Genomic DNA, 16792 nt, shown 5'->3' with positions numbered 1-16792 from the left:
GCATTTGGCTGTGATACCGTGAACTGACCTTTTTCTTAGCTTATAGACAAGTCTCGTATACAATAATTTTATAAATTTCTTAAATCTACTGGGTCCGAACACTGCCAGGTAGCTCGCGCTTATGCATGTCGATCCCCAAAGCAAGCGCAATTGCATGGCCATAGCCCAAGAAAGTCTATCGCGTGCACGTACAATCCCCGTAGAACAGCTGATAAGTATGTAATACTGTTCCAATGACAGCAGCTATCTGTCTACTATCTATCTGTCTATCTATCTATACCCGATCTCCATTATCATGAAGCTCCGCAGACCCAGCCCAATGCGGGTCAGTCTAAGTCATACCCGGTACGGCAATTGACCACAGAGTTTGCTCCGTCTTGATACTCCCCCAGCTTTCTCCCTCTGCTTGCTACCCTGTGCCCCTCTTTGATTTACTCTGTGCCCCTATCCCCCACCAGTCCGTATAACCACAATATACAACATGGAGACCGATCCCGGATTCATCGCCGCTGTCGAGGAAGCCAAGCTGGGTGCGGCCGAGGGTGGTGTGCCTATTGGAGCTGCCTTGGTCTCCAAAGACGGGAAGATCCTGGGCCGTGGTCACAATATGCGTGTCCAGAAGGGCAGCCCAGTATTGCATGTTCGTCGATCCCTTTCTAAGAGCTGTTTCTCATTAGACGATGGTTTGGTTCTGACAAATCCCCTCTGTCATAGGCTGAGATGTCCGCGCTCGAGAACTCCGGTCGTCTGCCCGCCTCGGCCTACGAAGGTGCCACCATGTACACCACCCTGTCGCCTTGCGACATGTGCACTGGTGCCTGCATACTCTACAAGGTGAAGCGCGTGGTCATCGGCGAGAACAAGAGCTTCATGGGCGGGGAGGAGTATCTCAAGAACCGCGGCAAGGAGGTCGTGGTGTTGGATAATGAGGAGTGCAAGCACCTGATGGAGAACTTTATGAAGGAAAAGCCTGAGCTTTGGTATGTGTCATTCATATCCGTTGGAATCCCCTGCATGGCATCGTAGTACATTCGTGTGCTTTTAACGTAACTCAAGCTGACCAGGATGTATTTGTTAGGAACGAGGACATTGCCGTCTAAGTTTAAACCGCAAATGGCGGGCGCCAGTGCCAATTAAACTGCAGACCTCCTATGTATATATCCAGAAACTGCAAGCCAATAATGGACATGCGGAGCATCACTTTAAACCGTCAGACGGTGGATCTCCTCGAAGAAGAACTTGAGATCATCCGGGTTGACGAAAGGAGTCACACCTAATCGACATTAGCATTTCCTCAAAAGTCCCCCCAGTCGTGAGCATGACTTACCATGACCCAAGTTGGCGATCCATCCCTGCTTGCCCTTCTCGAATCCCCGAGCCATAGTCTCCACTGCCTCCGTAATAGCCTCACGACCTCCGTAGAGAACACCCGGGTCAGCATTGCCCTGGATGGTCACACGGCCGTTGGCAATGCATCTCGCCTCAGCCGGGTCATGCAGCCAGTCCAGACCAACAACATTGTAGCCCGACTCGCAAAGATCCTCAAGCCCGAACCACGCACCCTTGGCGAAGACCGTCATGGGGACAGGCTCCAAGCCCATCTCCTTCAGCTTCTTCGGCAGATGGGCCGAAATATGACGCAGGTACGGAAGGGAGAACGACTTGAAAGCGGCCGGAGACAGCTCACCCGCCCACGAATCGAAGACCTGCACCAGCTGCGCACCCGCCGCGACCTGAAGAGCCAGATACTCGACGCAAATCTCGGCGATCTTCTGTAGCAAAGCCTGTGTCTCCTTGGGGTACTTGTAAATCCACTTCTTCGACTGAACGAACAGCTTCGTGCCACCGCCCTCAACCATGTAGCACAGCAGAGTCCACGGGGCACCGCAGAAGCCGATCAACGGCACACGGCCCTTCAGCTTGTGGCGGGTAAGGGTGATGGCCTTGTAGACATAGTCAAGCTCCGACTTGACATCCACCTGCTTCTGCATCACCTTCTCGTATTGTCCGTCGTCCGGGGACTGAAGAGGTTCGGGGAAATGAGGGCCCTTCTTGTCGACCATCTCGACCTGCATTCCCATAGCCTGAGGAATGACAAGAATATCGGAGAAGATGATAGCGGCATCGATGAGCCCGGCATACCGGTCAATGGGCTGGAGGGTCAACGTCGATGCGACTTCGGGGTCGCGGCAGCATTCGAAAAAGTCGCGGCCGGCTTTGGCTTCATGGTACTCGGGGAGGTAGCGACCGGCTGTACAAAGCAAAGATAGAATCAGTGAGCAACAATCGCCCTTACATTGAAGAGGTCTTGAAGTGGTAACGAGGAGAGGTGGTTTGCTGGAGGTGAAGCGTACCCTGGCGCATAACCCATATCGGAGGACGCTGGACTTTTTCGCCTGCAATGACATCAGCCTTGTTTACTGGGGTATGATTATTGAGTTTCCAAATTACCCCGAGCGGCTCTCAGCAAGAGGTCGTTCTTCAATGGCTCGAATTGGTGCTGCATTTTGATGTGGGATGTGTGAGTGAGAGGGGACCTTGCGGAGGAGGGGCCATGACATGCAAGTCCTGCCGCTCGCTGCCTCGGGCCGCGAACCGGCCACTCGGTGGCTAAGGTAAGCTTTAGGTAGATCGCTCGCAGGTGGGTTAGATCTAGTTGATTTTCTTAATATTATTACGCACGTTTACATCGCAAAAAAGGATACGTGAAATGAGGGTTGTGGATTGAGTTTCATTCAAAAAACAGAGACATGGTAAAGATTGTGATGCCATCCCCCCTTCCATAACCAAAAACAACAGCCTGAATTACTACGCTTCTTGCATCACTACGCAATCCGATTCCCAAGACAGATATCTCCGATGGAATAGACCAGCGCATGAATCTTACGACGACCGGGCTACAATGAACCTGTGAACTTGACAGAGTTGTTAGCTTTAAGATCACCAAGGAATTGAATGTCAAATAGCAAGAGAGCCAAGACGGTGTCAGCAAAAAATTAGAGTGTTGTTGTTGCGTTTTCATCTTCACAGCCAGTGGCTACGAGTTAAAAATTTTATCATCATCTCACCGTGATAATTGATGTGGGTGTAATGCAGGGTAAAAAGAAATAGAAGGAAAATAAAGGCTCACCTTTTCAGTTCATCAGATAATGGAACGTGGCTACGTCCATATCTAAATGAAAAGCGATCATTGTTTCATGACCATGACAATCATTTCATTGGCCCGATCGTCAAGATCGGCAAGAAAAGTATCTAAAACATGGCAGTCGTATCTCGTGCAACATTGACGCGAGACGCTTAGTCGAACAGACCGAAGCCCATGTCGTCATCGGACTCCTCGGCCTCCTCCTCCTTCTCCTCAGCAGCGGGAGCACCGGCAGCAGGGGCAGCGGCAGCGGCGGCGGGAGCGGCGGAAGCGTAAGCGTCAGGGTTGGCGATACGGTCCTTGAGCTCCTCAATCTCGGGCCAGCTGTACTCAGTCTCAACAGCAACGGCAAGAACCTTCTTGTAGCCGTTGATGAGGGAGTGCATAACGGAGGGAAGGGTGGGGTAGCCGACAGCCAGGGAGATGGTGGTGATGGTGCTGATGGCGGAGGTGAAAGCCTCAAGGAGCTGAGACTCCTCGATGTCGAGGACATCGGCGCCGAAGCACTGACCCTGGTCGTAGACCTGGGCGATGCTCATACCGTAGGTGAAGGGAGAGATGTTGAGCATGTTCAACAGGGTGGCCTCAGAGGGACCGACCTTGGATCCAGCCTCAACGAGCTTGAGGTCGGTGGTAATTTCAATGGTACCACGAGCAATCTTGGTGGGGACACCGAGAGCCTGGAAGAAAGAGGTCTTACCGGGTTCCATACCGGTGTTACCAGCGGGAATCCAGACATCGCCAGGGGCGACGGCACCGGCACGAGCGGGAGCAGCGACACGGTTGGCAAGGATCTTCTCCTTGGTGGCCTTGAGGTCACCGTTGGTGAAGATGAAACCAACGTTACCTGGACAAAAAAGCACACGTTAGCCAATTGATCCACGCGAGTCCGATGTTATTCTTTTCGCTTACCCTTAACGAAGGGGAGCAGACGCTCGTACTCCGGGTTGTCGGTGACGAAGCCCTTGATGGCACGGCGAACCTGGAAAACTCATCAGCATGCAATTCGCAGAGATCTGACACTGAAGAATCATACCATGGTGTTCTTGCCCATCAGGACAACACCCTCGCCACGGAGACTCAGACGAATCTCGTGCATCTGCTGAGAGCTGACATTGTCGACACCGACGATGAAGACAGTCTTGTACTCATCGAGAAGGGCCTTGAGCTTATCGAAGTAAGCGGCCTTGGTAGCGGACTTGCCCCCCATGTCTCCTTATTTCACTGAAGATAGGATGTTTAAGGGCAAGGGAATTGTTGTGATCGTGGATGTCCGAATTAAATCGTGACTTTGAAGTTCGAAAAGTCCGAAGCTCGGTTCGGTTTTGGGAAATTCTTAGTTGTGGCCTCGCTTGTTGACGGTCACGTGGTTCCCGCACTGCCTAGGCCTAGCCGGGCAGGCGGTCGCGCGCATTGTGATGCGGCCATCGATGCGGCGGGACATCGACTTTTTACGGCGATTTACTGCGGCGGCGGAGAAGCGACCTTGCTTCTGTCTTCTGATCCCCTCCGAAATCTCCCCGCTTGGCTCCCATTCAAGATGGCTGCGAACTTCCAACATCCCTTCCAATGCTTTCAATTCGTGCCGAGGCCGAATAGCAACCTCCTTATCGGGTCGGCTGGCTCAAAGCTCTACTCTTACTCCGCCGAATCTGGAGAGCGGCTTGCGGTTTGGCCACAGGAAGTAGACTCAACCACTGCCAATCCGGTTGACGCGGATTCTGTCTCCGAACAAGGACCACCAGGAAAGAAGAGAAAGGTTTCTACATTAGAAACCCAGACAAATGACAAGTCCGCCTGGTCCAGCATTCCCATCGTGACCACGACCACGACTGGCGAGTACGTTGTTGCGCTTACCGCCGAAGACAAGTGTGTCCGTGTCTTTCAGCTTCAAGAAGATGGCTCATTTACTCAATTGAGCGAGAGGTGAGTGAACCCGCACGGTCCGTTCAGCCGATACGCACCAGGAACTCATCCTGTCAATAGAGTCATGCCCAAGCGACCCTCCGCCATTACCCTAACTAGCGACGACACCACCATCCTGTGCGGTGACAAGTTCGGAGATGTCTACTCACTGCCGCTGATTCCCAGCGACAAGCTCCCTGTCATCACCAAAGCCCTCAGAAGCGCAAAACTCAGCCACCCGGCGGCAACGAATCTGACCGTGCACACCAAGGGCAACCGACGAGCTTTGGAGCAACAATTGCGTCTCGCCAGCGAAGGCAAAAAGGATGAGAAGTCCGCCGGCCCAACTTTCGAACACACCCTTCTGCTTGGCCATGTATCGCTACTCACGGATATGGCCTATGTATCGCTTTCGGTGGATGCCAACAAGAAGCGCAGCTACATCCTGACCGCCGACCGAGACGAACATATCCGTGTCTCTCGTGCCCTCCCTCACGCACACGTCATTGAGAACTACTGCCTGGGCCACACTGCATTCATCAGCCAGCTCTGTGTACCCCAGTGGGCGCCCGAGTATCTTGTCTCCGGTGGAGGTGACAACTATCTGCTTGTTTGGAAGTGGGCGGAAGGCCGTATTCTCCAGAAGGTGTCTCTGGTAGATGAATCATCACAGGCTGCAGAGGTTGCTGTCCATGGCATTTGGGCGACATCACTTGGAGACCTCCGGGTCATCCTTGTCGCGCTTCACGGGTGAGCTTCCTCCCCCACGTTCATCGTTGTCCGTCATATACGCAATATACTAACCGTAATAGATCCTCACTCCTCCAATGCTTTACGCTGGAAGCAGATGGAACCCTGAAAGCACAAAGCCCCATCCAACTTTCCGGCAATGTCCTCGCCCTTACACCCATCGAGAAAGACAATACCATCCTTGTCTCCGTCGACCCGATCCGCCAGCCAGACACAACCCAAGAATGGAGAGCTAGCCCCTCCTCCCCATCCACCCTGATCGAGGGTTTCCACGTCAAGCCAGGCACCGATAGTCTGGAATGGGAACCTGCCGCGGCGACCGTGGCCGAGAAGATCAACTCTGCTGGCACGGACGAAGTCTCGACGACGACCGAAGACAAGCAAAGAAAGGAACTGAACGACTCGCTGTATGGATTGGGACATCTTCGAAAGAGGAAGGGCGAAGATGAGTAAAAAAGTTTGGTCTTTTTGCAATAGATAATTTTTCCCATCGGAAGGAATGTATATATCAAGGAGTTACTCAATGACCTGTTCTAGCGTCCATATGTAATGGCAGCCCACTTACTATGCTCCATCATCCTCCCATTCAAAGATTACATTTCATCAACTAGTACGAACTTTGCATAGAGATAGAAATACTTGACCCTCGAGCGGCTCAACTCGGGAAGGTGGCTAGTTGGTCATCAAAACTATTCGTTGCCCCCATCATATTCAACGGTCTGCCCATACCCCCATTTCAGAATTATATAGGTTTGTGTTTGTTCGTTTGGGCTGAAATCTGTTGTGTACATGGTCTGGGTTTTGGACGGGTGACCTATTCTACTTTTGTGTGTATACGAGAACCCCCTTTCCCTCCCTCTCTCCCACGTTGTTTGAATCGTGTGGTGACGTGGGCTGGGAGGATACGAGGAGTTCATGAGGATTTATTCTGAACCGGACTGCCTCGTGCGGGGATTGGATTGGGTGAAGGGGTCTTCGATGTGACCCTGCGGCATGAGTTGTGCATGATGATAGGGTGGTGTGCATGCAGTATGGGCAGTCTGGAGCTGTTTAATTTATGTTATTGAGCGTTGGTCATCGGGGGATTGATCATGAGAACTTTACACACCGAGCGTCCGTTGGGATGCAGTACTGGTGTGATGCTGGGGAACAGTGGTAATCAATAATGTGTTCATAACTGGTTATGTTTCATTGGATGTCTGTCTAATGCTTCGTCATGTGCGCTGTGCAAGCTGGTCGATGCTTAGAGTAAATCACTTGCAGGCCGCATGCGTCTCGTGATCATCTCGCAGTGAGGGGTCAAATATCCGGACAAAGAAATCCATAGAAGGATAGTAACTAGGATTGAAAAAAGTCTTCACAGGATGTTAGTGGCATTCAGATATGTCGTCAGTCGGATATTCAAGCACGTCTAGCTATCAAACCATGGTAGCAGATCTCGCGGGGAGGTCCATATGGTTTAAGCCAGAGTTGGCAGGCATCACGTAACACATTTAACAAAGTTTAGTATGACTTGGAGAATTAATGGATCAAGGTTTGCAGATCGCTGTTATTGCTGAGTTTGGGTCAGTGCCAGAACCATGTGCTTCGTTTGACCTCCTATGGTCATTGACACGGGGCGATTCGGTCGTTTAGATGCATGCTAAGCACTTATTTGCTGGATAAACGAGGCTCTAGTGGTATGTGTTGTAGTATATTCTCTGTCAGCAGACTCGAACTCTGTTGATCAAATCAGCCGCCAGCATGTCGGATCATACTAGCGCCTTGGTACTTGATATTTGCTGTCCGGTATCTGTCTCCAATCTGTGCGAGCTCCGATAGGTCGATAGAGAAATCGAAGGATGGGATACGAGGGTGATAATGCGATCGGTTAGTTCATCGTTCGATGGATTGGTTCTGGTTGTTCATGATGTGGCGGTGGTGCTGCAGGTGCAGGGGGACTGTACACAGTAGCCTGTAAAGTGTACACGAAAGAGTCGCAACCCCACGCAACGGAGGCAAAGAATACTGCGGAAGAGGATCCCGCTGTTAGTCAGAGTAACCATCCGCAATGAGAGATTAATCTACTCAAGTGGCTCTTTCTCGTTCTGGACACAGTCCGGATGACATGCGGTTCACCGAATCGTTCGATGGACGGGGAGGCATCAAACCACATAGAACCCATCTGCCAATGGCATTCGCATCTCTAGCGATAAGATCGATGGCGCAATTTCTGGGGAACGGCCCTAGTTCTTAGGTACATATGCGCGACTTAGACTGTAGGCCGGCAATCCTTTCGAGAGACATCAGGCCAATATCGCCCGTCTGATTGGTCGGTAAGTAGCTCCTCCGGAAGACATCCTGGTCACATAGGTGAATTTCGATGCAGCGTTACGTCGAGTACACAGTACTGTGTAGAGCCAATGCAGCTAATGGGGACCGGCAAGGTTGAACTGATGCATGAGTGGTGTTGCATTCGGAGTACGGATTGAAGCCACCGTTGAGATGACCTGATTGGGACCGAGTATCCTTGCTATTCGGAGTTGTGAGCCGTGCTAAACCGTGGACTTGTAGATCGCTCGCTATCAGATGGAAGTAAGTTCGAGGCTTCCAGCAGATCCTGGACTGGCCAAGGCGCCAAGCCACGTCGGCAGAGGCCACCTTGGAAATAATGCTGAAGGGAATAGGGATAATAATCTTCATCTTGATGCACCCACAGTTACAGAGTAAGTGGTGGTACGTAGCCAAAACCGTTCCGTCCACTCAGGGCCACCGCCGCCGATGTTGGTTGCACTGCATATATTAGATAGGCCCGTATACTGTGTACTGTGTGTTGTGAACCTCGAATCCTTTTCAGCCAAATCTACGGCATACTCTGTAGCTACCCACGGAACCAATTCTGGCAGTCCAGGCCGATACGAGAGACACCGTCATCGAAGCATCGGAGATAAAAAATCACTGGCAGGCATCCAGGAGGCGAAACGGGGGCGGCGTCAGCAAGGGGAAAAACCAAAAAGACCTGGTCGAAACCGCGCCGCCCACACGTGGATCGGTCAGCTTTCACCATCAGCCGGCGCGATGGCGTGTTCTCGCGCCGTTCCCATTGGTTGCCGCCCGCCCGCCGCGGATGCTTCGCTCCAGGGACCGGGGACTGCGCTGATTGGCTGTAGCCCTACCCGTGGCCCAATTCCGGTGGGCGGTGTACCTTGGCAATATGGCGGATGGAGTCCGCACTCTCTTTTCCTCCTCCCTTGGGGCTCATCCATCCGCGACGTCGGGGAAACTGGATCCATACCCCCCCTCCCCAAAGGGCATCTTTTCGCCATCGTCATGGTGGGTTAAAGCTCCCGAGATAGAGCTCCATCCACCCGGCTCTTCGATTAGCGGATCGTTTTATCATCATAGTGATGAATCATGAATCCAAGGGAAGACCGGAGACACTAACCCTTCCCTGATACTATCCGGATCGATAGACTTCCTCCTTCCCATGGCAAAGCGCAAACCATGGGCCCAGCCGCTGGGCGGGCAGCTGCTCCACGGCTCATCGTCATCTTTCGCTTCCAGACCCCCGGCCTAATCCACCCAAACGGCGCTCTTACGCCAGCTTCTCTCGACAGCTTGGCCTCCCTGCAGGCTAGGACTGGCCTGTGAAATGTGAATAATATTATTCTAGACGGCGTGCTTTTGCCCTTGACGATCCCTGGTGGATCAGCTGCCCCATCACTGCGCATTTCTTCCTGATGTTTCCTTCCCGGTTAATAATAGTGTATCCTGGTCGTCGTTGTCAATGCCCTTTCGGCGCAAAATATCACTGATCGGCTTGCATCAAATCCCGTTGCGACGTCCGCTTCCCCCCACGGAGACCCGTGTCACCATACTGCTTCTGACAAGCCTGATCACATAAAACTCCTGGAGTGATTCCCCTCGAACTCCCTTTCTCACTCCTCTCTCCCACCTTTGCTTCTTTGTGGCCTGTTCGTGTTGAAACGCCTGCGCGGGTCGGATCTGCTGGTCTCATATTCCGCTCGACCACATATTCCCCGTGCGCCACCTTGACATTATTTCCTGGCGGAACTCAAGGCCGCGTGTGCTCTTTGGTCCTCTTATTCTCTTCTTCACTACTTCTTTTCTAAACCCATTTCAACTTTGACTTTGTTCCTCGTGTAGCCTGACTCCTAGCGTCGAAAGTGCCGGGTGGGAATTTTTGATATTTCGCGTTCAAAGCTCCCGATCACGACATCGGCTCTTGGCTCCGGATATCCATTTTAAAACCACACTACTGCCTGCATCCACTATCATATTGTTGGCCATCAATCTGGAAATGGGGCTTGTCTAGTCAACCCCCCCAAAAAGATATATTATCAGTGTGATCTCGAAAGTTTTCCCCCTCAGCACTTGAACATATTTTCAGAACCGCTCCGGTCGTCAAACGGCAACTTTCCACTGGCTTAGTGGTCCCGGGCACCGTCTTGCCCTACGCCGACCACATCCCTGCCATTCAAGGTACACTCAAGAGACAAGCATGCCTCAAGAGTTCACAACCAAGGTTGGCCACGGCTTGGCCAAAGCCTTGGGAATAAAGCTACCCTACCGGGATCCCCTTGGAGCCCATGCAGACCCCGTCACTCGGGGCGAATCAACCTTCTCATACGGCACCATCGACACTTACTCCTATCTTGAGCCCGAACCTACTTCTGCTGAATGGATCAAAGAAGTCTGGCCGTCCTGGCGCGATGCTGGCGAATACTTTTACCGACTCTTCCCCTTCCTCTCATGGATCACAAGGTACAACCTGCAATGGTTCTTTGGTGACCTTGTCGCCGGTAAGTTGTTATGTCGGGCTCGATTTGTGGGGGTAAGAGTCTAACCATAATCTGCAGGTGTAACTGTTGGTGCTGTTGTTATTCCCCAAGGAATGGCGTATGCCAAACTGGCAGAGCTACCAGTGCAATATGGTCTCTACTCGTCGTTTATGGGTGTGTTGCTATATTGGTTCTTCGCCACCTCCAAGGATATCACCATCGGGGTAAGTCACACTCCTATAATCGCAGCTTTCGGGCCGTGTTACTTACAATATGCACTCTAGCCTGTTGCTGTCATGTCCACGCTGGTTGGAACGATCGTCCTCCAAGCCGAACAGGAGATCCCTGATGTCCCAGGTCATGTCGTTGCGTCTTGTCTGGCTATCATCTGCGGTGCTATCGTCTGTGCCCTCGGTCTCCTGCGTCTCGGATTCATCGTCGACTTCATCCCCCTTCCCGCAATCTCGGCTTTCATGACCGGCTCTGCCCTCAACATCGCTGCTGGCCAGGTCAAAAACCTTCTCGGAGAATCGGCCGGCTTTTCGACCAGAGGCTCAACGTACATGATCATCATCAATTCCCTCAAATACTTGCCTACTGCCGACATCAATGCTGCTCTGGGTGTCACATCCTTGGCCATGCTATACATCATCCGATCGGTTTGCAATTATGGTGCGCGCAAGTACCCTGGTAAAGCCAAAGTTTGGTTCTTCGCGTCGACGCTGAGGACGGTCTTTGTCATCCTTTTCTACACCATGATCAGTGCTGCTGTCAACCTTCACCGCAAGGATAATCCGATGTTTAATGTTCTGGGCAGTGTGCCACGAGGTTTCAAAGATGCGGGTGTTCCGGTGGTCAATGCCAGGATCATCAAAGTTTTTGCCAATCAGCTACCTGCTTGCGTCATTGTCCTCCTCATTGAACATATCGCCATCTCAAAGTCATTTGGTCGTGTCAACAACTATACCATCGAACCGTCTCAGGAACTGGTCGGTATCGGCGTCACTAATCTCCTTGGACCTTTTCTAGGTGCGTATCCTGCCACTGGATCCTTCTCCCGGACTGCCATCAAGTCCAAGGCGGGTGTCCGGACTCCCTTGGCTGGCTGTATCACCGCCATCGTGGTGTTGCTCGCTATTTACGCCTTGACTGCCGTCTTCTACTATATCCCTCAAGCCGCCCTTTCCGGTGTCATTATCCATGCCGTCGGAGATTTGATCACCTCGCCCAACACCGTGTACCAATTCTGGCGCGTCTCGCCCCTCGACGCAATCATCTTTTTCATCGGCGTCATAGTGACTGTTTTCACCTCGATCGAAGATGGAATCTACTGTACCATTTGTATCTCGGTGGCCGTTCTTCTTTTCCGCGTTGCCAAGGCCCGTGGTCAGTTCCTTGGCCGGGTCACTATTCACTCAGTCGTCGGCGATCATCTGGTGCAGGGAGATGGCAAGTACGGGTCAGGTAATTCCCCGAATTCGCCCAACGACAACGAGGCCGGTTCACACCGTTCCATTTTCCTTCCTCTCAATCACACCGATGGCTCGAACCCCGAGGTTGAGGTGGAACAGCCACTCCCTGGTATCTTTATCTACCGGTTCTCCGAGGGCTTCAACTACCCCAATGCAAACCACTACACAGACTATCTGGTTCGATCCATCTTCCGTCAGACGCGCCGCACGAATCCTTTCTCTTACGCTCGCCCGGGTGATCGCCCATGGAATGACCCCGGCCCTCGGAAGTCCAAGGCAGAGGAAAGTCGCTCGCAACGGCCTATCCTCAGGGCTATCATCCTCGATTTTTCGTCGGTCAACAATGTGGATGTGACATCCATCCAAAACTTGATTGATGTTCGTAACCAGCTTGATCTCTATGCCTCTCCTCGCACCGTGCAGTGGCACTTCGCTCATATCAACAACCGCTGGACGAAACGGGCGCTGGCAGCCGCAGGTTTCGGTTACCCGACGCCCACTTCCGATGACGGATTCCACCGGTGGAAGCCGATATTCAGCGTGGCTGAAATCGAGGGAAGATCGTCTGCTGCGGCCCATGCGGAGATGGTCAACAACGAACAGGCCCATCAAAATGCCATCAAGCGTGACCTCGAGGAGGGCCTCAAGCATGACACTCACATGATGGAGCGCGAGGCTTCGGGCATCGATATTGAAGCGTCGTCCGATAACAGCAGCACGCCGGATGATAAGCTACAGCGTGATCTCAAGGATAGCAAGGCCTATCGCAATCGGCGAAAGGTCGCGGTGGTGCAGGGCATCAACCGGCCTTTCTTCCACATTGATCTCACGAGCGCGCTGGAGAGTGCCTTGGCCAATTCTCCCCCGGAGGAGCCAATTGAGGAGCCGAGCGCATGAGCCGATGACAGGCTGGCATAAAATAACTAGTCTCCCTGGTTGGAGCTTATAGATGATTGTATTTCGTGGATTTCATACCTGGGGTTTGCTTGGGAGCGAGTCGGATTTCGATTTTTTTTCACAGTGGATTGAAGCTATACCCCCGATGTGTCGCTGCATGTATATAGATAGACTCCCAAGAGTGTACATATATTATTTAATGCGTTCATGCTATCTGAATCACACCTATCAAAGACAGTTCTACAATCCTTTGCCTTCCTGCGGAGGCTGTACTATATGTTGGAGCCTGGGGCCCCCTCGCAGTGGTTACCGCATTTGGTAGGGTCTGCGGACTCGTCCCTCAGACATCCTCATTGGCTGGCACCCGCAGCAGCTGGCCAATCAGGCAGACAGGCATCACTTGTCCTGTTTCATGCAGCAGTCATTCGTATTTGATAGCGATTCTCCTTGGCTCGCGATATTGGCTGGAACTGGATTCCTTTGCGTGGACAACACAGCCTCTACTATCTGACATCCAGCCCCAAATGCCTAGATCACGCTCAGTACATATATACACCATGATATCCTCTACTGAGCATCTTGTGCAGTCGCCTATCTTCGTTTTCTTTCAATATATCAGTACATTCGGCGTATATTTTGCGCAACCTCAGACATGATAAATGCCTACAGGTATATATCGCAGAAGAAGAAAGATCCCGGGTCTCCAGCTTCGAAGCGACCTTGTGCTCATCGCTCGCAATGGTATCAACTTGACTCCACGAACGGCGAAGACTCAAGATCTGTCGAAAGGCCCTTGAGTGGCTCGATACAAGAATTGAACCCCGCTACAGATGATGAGGAATGCAGTCTCTGCAAGGATCAGAAACACAATGCACGAGTGTACCGGGCTAAGCTCATCGCTGGCCTCACTCTGCCGTTCATTCTATCCACGTTGGATCTGACCATCGTTGCTACTGCGACATCATCTATTGCATCTCATTTCAGTAAGTCCGCATCGTCAAGGGTTGACTGGCTTCAGCTGACGACATACACTTCTTAGATCAATTCGATGAGTTAAATTGGATCGTCACCGCTTTCAGTCTGACATCAACCACCTTTATTCCTATATTTGGTCAGCTTGCCGATGTCTTCGGACGGCATCTTGTCCTGCAGACGGCGTTGTTCTTCATGCTTATTGGGAGTGTTCTGTGCGCTGCTGCACAAACCTGGGGTATGCTGCTGCTGGGTCGGGCCTTGCAGGGTGTAGGCTCTGCAGGACTGAGCAATCTCATTATGATTATCCTTGCGGATAAAGTGTCATTGAAGGAGAATGCAAGGAATAAGTCTCTATTTTCTTTGGTTGGAGGAGTGGGATATGCCGTGGGGCCGATTGTCGGAGGGTAAGTAGCTCGCCTGCATGCTTTGTGCCACTGCTGATGATTGTTCCAGGTATCTTACTGATGTGGGTGACCGGCCTGACTGCATTGGGTGCACTTATACTGATTGAAAATAGACTAATTGGCGATATTGCTTCGTCGTGCCTATACCGGTAAGTCTGCTATCTGCCTGCCTTCTAGAACACTGGCTAAACGAAATCAGATCGCTGTCATTAGCCACGTTTTGATCTTCGTGCTGCTGCGAAACGACCTTGTTGAAGGCACCATGTTCAGAAAGGGCTCGAGATGGTCTTCTGTACTCCCGGCTCTTGCCACCGTCGACATTGGAGGGTCGATCCTCTTCATCTTCGGCGTTGGCCTCATCATTCTGGCCGTTACATGGGGTGGTGCCACATACTCCTGGTCGGCTACGCAAGTTCTGGCACCATTGATTGTCGGCGCAATCTGCTTCATTGCGTTCTTCGTGTATGAGTACCTGCTCGAGCCGGGCAGACTGTTTGCGCGCATCTTCCCGAAACATGTGGCGACACTGCCATACAGCCTATTCAAACGAAGGGACACAATCTGGCTTGCGATATTGAACTTTGCCACTGGCGCAGGTATGTGCACCGTTTCATTAGCAATAGACAAAGGAAGGATGTTCGTCCCCTTGCTGACACCTCTAGCGTCATACTCCATCTTCTACTTCATCAGCATTTACTATACCTTGGTAGCAGGCTACTCCACCTCAAAGGCGGGCCTTGAATTGCTATACTATATTCCCGGATTAGGAGGTATGCACCCCTGTCAACTTGACTCTGGCATCACTGACCAAACCATGCGTTTAGCTGGCGTCTATCTCGCCGTATACATGTGCAACGCTTTTCCACGACAGACCTTCTTCACCCTCAACTTCGGAACAGTACTTACCACCGTCGGCCTATCCGTGGTGACCTACGCCATCAGTGCACAGAACACCAGTCTCCTGAGTGGAATGATGGTCATCACCGGTGCGGGCGTTGGTCTCCGCTTGATGCCAGCATCACTTCACACTGCGGGCGTCTGGCCGGAGCGGATAGCATCAGCGATGTCCTTGATGCAGGTTGCACTCCCCTTCGGAGGCACCCTCGGCTTGACCATCATGACCAGCGTGTTCAACAACAAGTTCGGCGATTCCGCTGTAATGAAGAGCCTGGATAACGCAGACAGCACCCTGGATGTACACGATACCAACTCCTTGTCTTTCTTCGACGATCTCCCAGCAGCCGCACAAGAAGGTGTCCGGATTGCCGGCAAGCATGCCATAATGTGGGCGTTTATCTCCATCCTACCCATCATTGGAGTGAGTCTGATCGCATCGGCAATCCTGGGGAACGTGTGGGTGAATGTCAAAGCGAAGAGGGACAAGGAAGGCCAGATCGAGGCAGCCGAAGGAGAAGAAGGACACAGTGAAGTCATCTACGTCCCTTACCTATGGGCTCTTGCCAAGGTACGACCTCGCATCTTACACTTCCATACGCAATGCTAACCTACACCACCACAGGGAACCATAACCACCCACAAACGCACCAGCAAGCCCGTTTCCAGCAACACCTAAACCACCCCCACCTCTCATATACCCCCGAACACAATGCCCAGCATACCATACCATACCATAGAGCACAATAGAACAAACCATAATACCAAGCCAACCAAAAACCCATAAATAATAAATACACACCCATAATTACACATCCCTACCCCCCCCCTCCTCCCCAAACCCCCCCTCAAAACTTCACCTCAAAACCCCCCAACACCCGCCCACCCCAAAACAAACCCCGAAAGCGCCTCTCCCAAAACACCGCCCCCAAACCAAACATCCTTCCAAGCGCCCTTCCTCAACATCTTCCCATCCCTAACAACACCTTTCTCATCCACGCCTTGAAACTCGCCATTCGCGCCCGCGAAGTACATTCCCGCGCCGAGGCCCCCAGACCGGTAGAGGAGAAGGATATGGAATAATCCCGAGACGAGGATTGTGCCGAGGAGGTAGAACAGGAAGCCGGTTGTGGATTGCAGGGAGAGGATTCCGGCTGTGAGACCGAGGAGGAAGGAGGTGAGGGAGTGGAGGGAGGTTAGGGTCTATTGTTCTTGTTAGTTGGCTGGGGAGGTAGGAGGGAGGTTGGGGGGAGGTGTGGACGTACCCTATTGTTGTGTTGGACGGATTCCGGGACGAGTGGGTTGATGAGGAGGGAGAGTTCTTGTTTGGTGGGTGGCATTTTCGGTGTCTTTTCTCTTTCTTTTCTCGTTGTTTGTTGAGGATGGAGGCTTTGTGTTGGGTTGGTTTGAATGGGGAGAGGTAAATGGATGAGATGAGTTGGGATGTGATTGATTGACACAGGGTGCGATATGATGTTGATGTTGGGTATATTGCCGATTGGTTCCGCCTTAATGTTCGGAGTAGTAGTTTGTTGCTCCGATGAATTACGCCTTACTGCAAATAACTAC

At 52.0% G+C, this 16792-nt stretch overlaps 8 protein-coding genes across 8 annotated transcripts; 4 read left to right on the top strand and 4 right to left on the bottom strand.

The window, feature by feature from the left end:
• The first annotated feature begins 218 nt into the window (after nucleotides 1-218).
• BO94DRAFT_530376 (cytosine deaminase) lies at nucleotides 219-1270 on the top strand. Its single transcript, XM_025610664.1, has 3 exons — nucleotides 219-640; nucleotides 715-980; nucleotides 1079-1270. The coding sequence occupies exons 1-3, from the start codon at nucleotides 482-484 to the stop codon at nucleotides 1098-1100; spliced, it is 447 nt and encodes a 148-aa protein (XP_025472403.1). The 5' UTR covers nucleotides 219-481; the 3' UTR covers nucleotides 1101-1270.
• Nucleotides 883-2532, bottom strand: BO94DRAFT_530373 (uroporphyrinogen decarboxylase HEM12). The gene is made up of 5 exons (XM_025610663.1): nucleotides 2452-2532; nucleotides 2355-2396; nucleotides 1328-2251; nucleotides 1080-1273; nucleotides 883-981 (listed from the first exon to the last, which is right to left on the bottom strand). The coding sequence occupies exons 1-4, from the start codon at nucleotides 2504-2506 to the stop codon at nucleotides 1203-1205; spliced, it is 1092 nt and encodes a 363-aa protein (XP_025472402.1). The 5' UTR covers nucleotides 2507-2532; the 3' UTR covers nucleotides 883-981; nucleotides 1080-1202.
• Nucleotides 2533-2682: 150 nt separating this feature from the next.
• On the bottom strand, nucleotides 2683-3159 carry BO94DRAFT_132158 (uncharacterized protein). The gene has a single exon (XM_025605653.1). The coding sequence runs from the start codon at nucleotides 3020-3022 to the stop codon at nucleotides 2732-2734; it is 291 nt and encodes a 96-aa protein (XP_025472401.1). The 5' UTR covers nucleotides 3023-3159; the 3' UTR covers nucleotides 2683-2731.
• A 138-nt stretch (nucleotides 3160-3297) lies between these two features.
• BO94DRAFT_552509 (60S ribosomal protein uL10) lies at nucleotides 3298-4355 on the bottom strand (the record flags this gene model as incomplete). Its single annotated transcript, XM_025613604.1, has 3 exons — nucleotides 3298-3992; nucleotides 4058-4127; nucleotides 4182-4355. The coding sequence occupies 3 exons, from the start codon at nucleotides 4353-4355 to the stop codon at nucleotides 3298-3300; spliced, it is 939 nt and encodes a 312-aa protein (XP_025472400.1).
• Nucleotides 4356-4619: 264 nt separating this feature from the next.
• On the top strand, nucleotides 4620-6363 carry trm82 (putative tRNA methyltransferase). The gene is made up of 3 exons (XM_025609586.1): nucleotides 4620-5071; nucleotides 5132-5800; nucleotides 5863-6363. Exons 1-3 carry the CDS (start codon nucleotides 4686-4688, stop codon nucleotides 6251-6253), a joined length of 1446 nt encoding a protein of 481 aa, XP_025472399.1. The 5' UTR covers nucleotides 4620-4685; the 3' UTR covers nucleotides 6254-6363.
• A 3543-nt stretch (nucleotides 6364-9906) lies between these two features.
• BO94DRAFT_132107 (SLC26/SulP family anion transporter) lies at nucleotides 9907-13017 on the top strand. Its single transcript, XM_025605652.1, has 3 exons — nucleotides 9907-10602; nucleotides 10660-10805; nucleotides 10866-13017. Exons 1-3 carry the CDS (start codon nucleotides 10302-10304, stop codon nucleotides 12948-12950), a joined length of 2532 nt encoding a protein of 843 aa, XP_025472398.1. The 5' UTR covers nucleotides 9907-10301; the 3' UTR covers nucleotides 12951-13017.
• A 585-nt stretch (nucleotides 13018-13602) lies between these two features.
• On the top strand, nucleotides 13603-16042 carry mfs56 (putative MFS multidrug transporter; the record flags this gene model as incomplete). Its single annotated transcript, XM_025608888.1, has 8 exons — nucleotides 13603-13933; nucleotides 13990-14329; nucleotides 14379-14391; nucleotides 14443-14478; nucleotides 14529-14925; nucleotides 15040-15099; nucleotides 15154-15794; nucleotides 15849-16042. 8 exons carry the CDS (start codon nucleotides 13603-13605, stop codon nucleotides 15900-15902), a joined length of 1872 nt encoding a protein of 623 aa, XP_025472397.1. The 3' UTR covers nucleotides 15903-16042.
• A 42-nt stretch (nucleotides 16043-16084) lies between these two features.
• BO94DRAFT_571198 (EMC6 family protein) lies at nucleotides 16085-16680 on the bottom strand (the record flags this gene model as incomplete). The annotated part of the gene is made up of 2 exons (XM_025614860.1): nucleotides 16489-16680; nucleotides 16085-16426 (listed from the first exon to the last, which is right to left on the bottom strand). Exons 1-2 carry the CDS (start codon nucleotides 16561-16563, stop codon nucleotides 16085-16087), a joined length of 417 nt encoding a protein of 138 aa, XP_025472396.1. The 5' UTR covers nucleotides 16564-16680.
• Nucleotides 16681-16792: the final 112 nt, after the last annotated feature.

The sequence above is a fragment of the Aspergillus sclerotioniger genome (genome assembly GCF_003184525.1).
Source record: "Aspergillus sclerotioniger CBS 115572 chromosome Unknown BO94scaffold_2, whole genome shotgun sequence".
Classification (NCBI taxonomy): domain Eukaryota; kingdom Fungi; phylum Ascomycota; class Eurotiomycetes; order Eurotiales; family Aspergillaceae; genus Aspergillus; species Aspergillus sclerotioniger.
Note: the sequence above shows the minus strand (reverse complement) of the source record. Positions and strands in the feature narration are given on the sequence as shown.